A 6,704-nucleotide genomic window follows, 5' to 3' on the forward strand; every position below is an offset into this window, starting at 1 on the left:
TATAGAATAGTCCTTGGTCCTGAGATACGTACGACCGCTGAAAGTTTGTTGGAACAGGCTTGTGGTTCTGAACACGCCGGTTGGTCGGTCGTACTCGATACGTACGTAATTTATTTCGCCTTTCCGCACGCAGCGGCGGCACCGTTCACCTTGACCCGGCGGATGGCGCGCGCGCGTTCAGGTTTTCGGTCAGTTTGCGCACGCGCGGCGTTATCGTTTCGCGCGGTCCCGTCGCGACAGTGCATGCGGTGCGATGAAAAAGGCGGCAATCTCGCAACGTGTCACACTGTCGCGCACGTTGGACACCACTGCGTCGCTGGGATATGCACCAGCATTGTTATTACTATACCGTGCGTATTACCTATATATATTTTTTTTCATCCTACTGTTACTAATCTTTTTATTATTACTATTACTGTATTAATTCGTAACCAACATTTTCAACGCGTTTGCAGCGTGCCATAAAAGTACACCACCGTCGCTCGCAACCGTCACGGCCCGCCCGCGGCCCATCGCAATTGCCGAACGTTCGTCGCCCGAAACCGTTTTCGCGCACACATCGCCTTAGTTTCCGCCGTCGTCGTCTCGCCGTTTTTCGCTCGCCGACCGCTGCACCGCCCCGGTGCACACCTAACCCGGACCATGGCCGCAGGAGACATGAACGATTTCCATCAGATACTCACCAGTCTGCTGAGCACCGACAACAACGTGCGCCAGACGGCCGAGGTATACACGATATGATAATGGTTGTCACGACCCATTAACGGTTGACCGTACAAGACGGCGGTCCGGGTTTCTTTTTTTTTTTACCCTTCCGCCGACCGACCCGGCACGGATTTTGATCAAAGTCATCACCACGCACTCATCTCCTCGATGGTCACATCGATTCTCAGCTGTCTTTTTTGTCCGTCAAACTTTATCCTTCGGTAGCCCATGACTGTGCACTCCTTGCTTCACACAACCGTGTGCTTCGAAAGTTGCTCGCCGTGTTCAACTATGCTATCCGTTGGGTGTCACTCAGTGGTGGCGGCTACCTGTTGCTCTTGCCTCGATTTCATTATAGCTCTTGTGCACTACTATAACTGAGTTATAATATTATCAAGTTGTACACTTATGATGGAATTATCCTATGATAACTTAAAGAGATGATTGAATATACTGTTTAAAAATGTTCATCACAAATGTTTGAAATATTGTCTTGCATATTTAATCTTATACAAATACCTTGAGAATTAATGTATGTTTTGATTCAATGTGATGCTTTTGGGTTAGTGTAGGTTGGTTCTCTTTAACATCCCATTATTGTAATGCAAAGGTCTAAGAAGTTGAAATGATTGTTTTACAATATTTACTTTTTTTTTTTTTATTAAGAATAAACAAGAATATATAATCTGCAACAATTCATGCAATAAGTATATATTTATACTAATAAATATCTATAATATTTATTCATAATATATTTTAATTGCGTTATTGGATTTTATATTTGAACATTGTATATAATGTAATAATCTTATTCATTTTTAAGTAACAAATAAATTTATTATTTTTTTAAAATCTTTTCATTTTTTTTTTATTATAGGAAACTTATCAATCATTACCTTTGGAATCAAAAGTGTTATACTTATTCAATGCTGTGCAAAACCAAGCAGGAGATGTTGATGAAAAACAAGTGGCTGCCGTTATGTTACGCCGACTTATGGCCAATGATTTTTTAGAATTCTTCCCTAATGTTAGTATTAGATTCTATATTTATCTGAATATTAATATGGTTATCATACAACTAATGATTTGTTTATTGCTTTAGTTATCTCCTGAAAATCAAAAACAGTTTAAAGAAAATTTGTTGTTAAGTATAAGTAATGAAAAAAATGATGTATTACGTCGTCGCATGTGTGATGTTGCTTCAGAGGTTGCTAGAAATCAGTTAGACGATGATGGTAATAATAACTGGCCAGAATTTTTGAACTTCCTATTTCAATGTGCTAGTTCTCCTTCTATTGAAATGAAAGATTCTGCACTGAGATTGTTCACGTTAGTTAAATTTACTTTTGTTAATTATATTAGTTTTTAAAATGTTAATTGATTTGTAGGAGTGTACCTGGAGTTTTTGGTAATCAACAGTCTAACTATTTAATAGTAATTAAACAAATGCTTATTCAAGCATTAAATGTACCTGATATAAATGTAAGTCATTATCCATGCAATGTCTATAAACATAAATAATGAATCTTAATTGTCTAGGTCCAAATCCAAGCAATTAAATCAATTTGTTCTTTTATTTTACATCATGAGAAAGTTATTGAAGTTCAAAAACAATTTACTGACTTATTACCTAATATGATGAGAGTAAGACTTATAATTAAATTATGCTAGATGATAACTTAATATTAATATACTTTTTTTTTTTATAATAGGTAATAAATGCTACTTTGATTGCTGAAGATGATGATTCTTTAATTAAACTATTAATAGACTTGGCAGAAAATACACCAAAGTTTTTGAGATCTCAGTTGATTTATATTATTGACATGTGCTTAAAGGTAACTTAATTGTTTTTTTTTTTTTTTTATTAAAGTTGATCTGAGTTATATTTTGTATATTTTTAGTATCTCAAAAATGAAGAGGCAAATGAATCTTATCGGCAAATGTGCCTTGAAGTAATTGTAACATTAGCTGAAACAGCACCTGCAATGATGCGTAAAGAATCGCCTAAATATATTACTCGTTTAGTTATACAAGTATTGGAACTTATGGCTACTGTTGAAGATGAAGATGATTGGGGTACTCAAGATGATCCAGATGAAAGTGACCAAGAAAGGTAATTGTTTATTATTTAAGAAAAATTTTCGTTTTTAATTATTAAATTAATTTTAAGCTTTTTATATTTTTATTTATTTTTCAAGTATGAGTGTTATGGCTGAATCTGCACTAGATAGGCTTGCTTGTGGTCTTGGCGGAAAAACTATGTTGCCACAGATATTAACTAATGTTTCTCCAATGCTGACAAATCCAGATTGGAAATTTAGGTAAAAATTTTATCTATATTATATTAATATTGAATCAATTAATGGAAATGTTTTTACTTAGACATGCTGCTTTAATGGCAATATCAGCAGTTGGTGAAGGTTGTCATAAACAAATGCAAACTGTGTTGAATGATATTTTAGATGGCATTTTAAGTTTCTTACATGATCCTGTAAGTAATTTATGATCAGTACTCAAAATAATATTTTCCTATTACAATTATTTATTTATAGCATCCTAGAGTACGATATGCAATGTGTAATGCTATTGGTCAGATGTCAGCAGATTTTGCTCCTACATTCCAAAAGAAATTCCATGATAAAATTGTGCCAGCTATTTTATTACTACTTGATGATAATTTGAATCCTAGAGTTCAAGCACATGCAGGTAGTTATTATCAATTAATATGTACTATGAGTTGCACTATAAAATATTTAAATTTGATATTATTTATTATTTTATATATTATTGAACTTTAAAATTGAATGTATAAATGTTTATATTTAAGGAGTGTTTTGTCTTAACCAAAATCTAAAAAATGTAATTATACTCAACAAATGTATAGAAAATTATATAAGTACTACAAATTGAATTTAAATGCTATGTTATGGACTAATTCTATATACGCTATGAAAACCTATTGAAAATGAGCTTATTTTCTTTGCTCCTAAAAGTTGTGATTTCAATATTTTTTTTATTATAAATAGGGGCTGCTCTTGTAAATTTTTGTGAAGATTGTCCAAAAAGAATACTTTTAACTTACATGGATCAAATGATGATAAAGCTAGAAAGCATATTACAAGCTCGTATTGTTGATCTTATGGAAGGTGGTGGTAGACGTCTAGTATTAGAACAAATGGTTACTACTATTGCATCAGTAGCAGACACATGTGAAGGAAGTTTTATTAAGTTTTATGATCATCTAATGCCATGCCTGAAGCAAATTATTTGTAGTGCTGTTGCTCCTGAACTTAAATTGTTACGAGGGAAGACAATAGAATGTGTTAGCTTGATTGGTTTAGCTGTTGGCCAAGAGAAAGTGAGAATTTAGAAAATAAACCCATTCAGGTTTAATTTGGATTTGTAACATTGTGTTTTATTTCTAGTTTTTGGGAGATGCTAGTGATATAATGGATTTAATGTTGGCAACACATAATAAAGATGAAAAACTCGCAGAAGATGATCCACAAACCTCATATTTGATATCATCTTGGGCTCGAATGTGTAAAGTCATGGGTATGTTTTGATATATTATTTTATTTATTCTTCAAATTATAAATAATTTTCTATTATTTTACTATTCAGGTCAACAATTTGAACAATATCTTCCATTGGTGATTGGTCCTGTTATGGCTGCTGCTTCCCTGAAGCCTGAAGTTGCATTACTGGATAATGATGACATGGGAAACATGACAGACAATACTGATTGGCAATTTGTATCATTAGGGGAACAACAAAATTTTGGCATTAGAACTTCTGGTTTAGAAGATAAAGCATCAGCTTGTGAAATGCTTGTTTGCTATGCTAGAGAATTGAAACATGGTTTTGCTCCTTATACAGAAGAAGTTGTTAAGCTTATGGTACCTTTGTTGAAGTTTTATTTTCATGATAATGTTAGAATAGCTGCTGCTCAAAGTATGCCTTGTCTTTTGGAGTGTGCAGAAACTAGAGGTATGTTGAATATTCTGAATTTTAACTGTTTGTAATATTTTCTCTAAAATATGTTTTTATGCATTTTAGGATCCGAATATTTACAACACATGTGGGGTTATATTTGTCCAGAACTTTTACAAGCTATTGAATCTGAACCAGAATCGGATGTTGCTGCTGAGATGTACGAAGCACTTGGAAAAGTAAATAATTTTGGAATATTTTTCTCTGACCATTATTCCAATTGTATTTAATTTGTTAAATTATAGTGTATAGAATTATTGGGACATGGATGTTTATCAGACAAATGGATGAAAGATTTATTGGTAATATTAGAAAAAAATTTAAATTCACATTTTGAAAATGAAATTATGCGTTTTGAAAGACGCAAAGATGAAGATTATGATGAGGTATAATATACATGAATATTTATTTATTATTATTAATTTTATATTACACAATATGTATGTTTTTAGGTTGTTGAGGAAAAATTAGCGATGGAAGATACAAATGATGTCTATAAGTTGAGCAAAATGACCGACATTTTACATGCGCTATTTGTCACTTATAAAACAGATTTTTTCCAGTACTTTGATCTTATTGTTCATCAGTTTGCTAAACTATTGGTAGATGTTTAATATATTAACTTATTTTATTGATTATACTTTCTTAACTATTATGCTTTTATAGGAGTCTGAAAAGAGTTCATCAGATCATCAATGGGGTCTTTGTGTTTTTGATGATCTTATTGAATTTTGTGGACCTGGCTGTGCTAAGTATCAAGAATACTTTTTGAGACCAATGGTTAGTTATGTTACTGATTATAACAGTGAAGTTCGTCAAGCAGCTATTTATGGATGTGGAGTATTGGGAATGTGTGGAGGACCTAGCTTTGCTGGTGTTTGTGCCGAGATCATGCCCTTCCTTTTACAAGTTATCAATAGTGCTGATTCTCGTTCTACTGATAACATTAGTGCGACAGAAAATGCTGTATCGGCTATTGCCAAAATATTAGAATTTAATAGTTCGGCTGTTAATGTTGAAGAAATATTACCACATTGGTATGAATACATTAAAATGTTACCTTATTTAGTTTGAAATTATATTTAATATTATTTTGTCAGGTTGTGTAATTTACCAGTATGTGAAGACACAGATGAAGCTCCATTTGTATATGGTTACCTATGCAAACTTATTGAAAATCATCATCCCATGGTATTGGGATCTAACAATTCTAATATTCCTAGTTTAATACGGATTATTGCTGAAGCCTTTTTGAGAGATGCAATTGATAGGTCACATGCTGTTGCCCAACGAATGATCATGATTGTGAGACAAATTCAGGTAATAAAGATATGATATTTTGTGTTAACTAATTACAAATTTAAATATTGTGTATATTGAATGTTTATTTATGAACACCAATTAATTGTTTCATGTAACTGTGGTTACATATATTTTCACTATTTATTCCAAAACAAAGTTTACAACATATATATAAAGTATATTATTATTTATATAATTATATTAACTTATATTTTTAGGGATTTGAAAATATTTATTTATTTTAATTAATTTTTTTGTTTAAATTATGATTACAGTCAAACGAAGAGGTATTTAATGCATGCTTGGCTGTATTGAATTCAGAACAGATAACATGTCTACAAAGTCTTCTGATGACTACTAATTGATAATCATATAACCTTTAAATGTTTGATTATTATGACAAACTTAAATTTTAACTTTAATCCTGCTTTTACTATGATTATTTTTATCAATACTTGTTATTTTTTGTTGTATGATAACAAAATAAATGATTAGAAATAAAAAATTACAATAATTACAAACTTAATCTGATGTAAACAATTTTTAAACAGTACTAATGTAAAACATTGCATAAATATTTTATTCAATTGTCATCATTACTTCAAGCTATTGTATATACCTTTTTTTATTTAATCTCATTTTATATCTTATGATACAATATAATTATACTATCAATTTTATTTTCATGCTGTGAAGTGTTA

General features: G+C 31.7%; 1 protein-coding gene across 1 annotated transcript; it reads left to right on the forward strand.

Moving 5' to 3' along the window:
* The first annotated feature begins 400 nt into the window (after nucleotides 1-400).
* On the forward strand, nucleotides 401-6,457 carry LOC112686191 (importin-5). The gene is made up of 19 exons (XM_025558395.1): nucleotides 401-726; nucleotides 1,583-1,732; nucleotides 1,808-2,034; nucleotides 2,094-2,187; nucleotides 2,245-2,349; nucleotides 2,418-2,543; nucleotides 2,610-2,821; nucleotides 2,907-3,029; nucleotides 3,091-3,199; nucleotides 3,261-3,414; nucleotides 3,735-4,066; nucleotides 4,134-4,263; nucleotides 4,333-4,698; nucleotides 4,768-4,880; nucleotides 4,947-5,087; nucleotides 5,154-5,303; nucleotides 5,368-5,738; nucleotides 5,802-6,021; nucleotides 6,279-6,457. The coding sequence occupies exons 1-19, from the start codon at nucleotides 643-645 to the stop codon at nucleotides 6,366-6,368; spliced, it is 3,297 nt and encodes a 1,098-aa protein (XP_025414180.1). The 5' UTR covers nucleotides 401-642; the 3' UTR covers nucleotides 6,369-6,457.
* Nucleotides 6,458-6,704: the final 247 nt, after the last annotated feature.

This window comes from Sipha flava, unplaced genomic scaffold (assembly GCF_003268045.1).
Source record: "Sipha flava isolate LNK unplaced genomic scaffold, YSA_version1 2_pilon_pilon, whole genome shotgun sequence".
Lineage (NCBI taxonomy): Eukaryota > Metazoa > Arthropoda > Insecta > Hemiptera > Aphididae > Sipha > Sipha flava.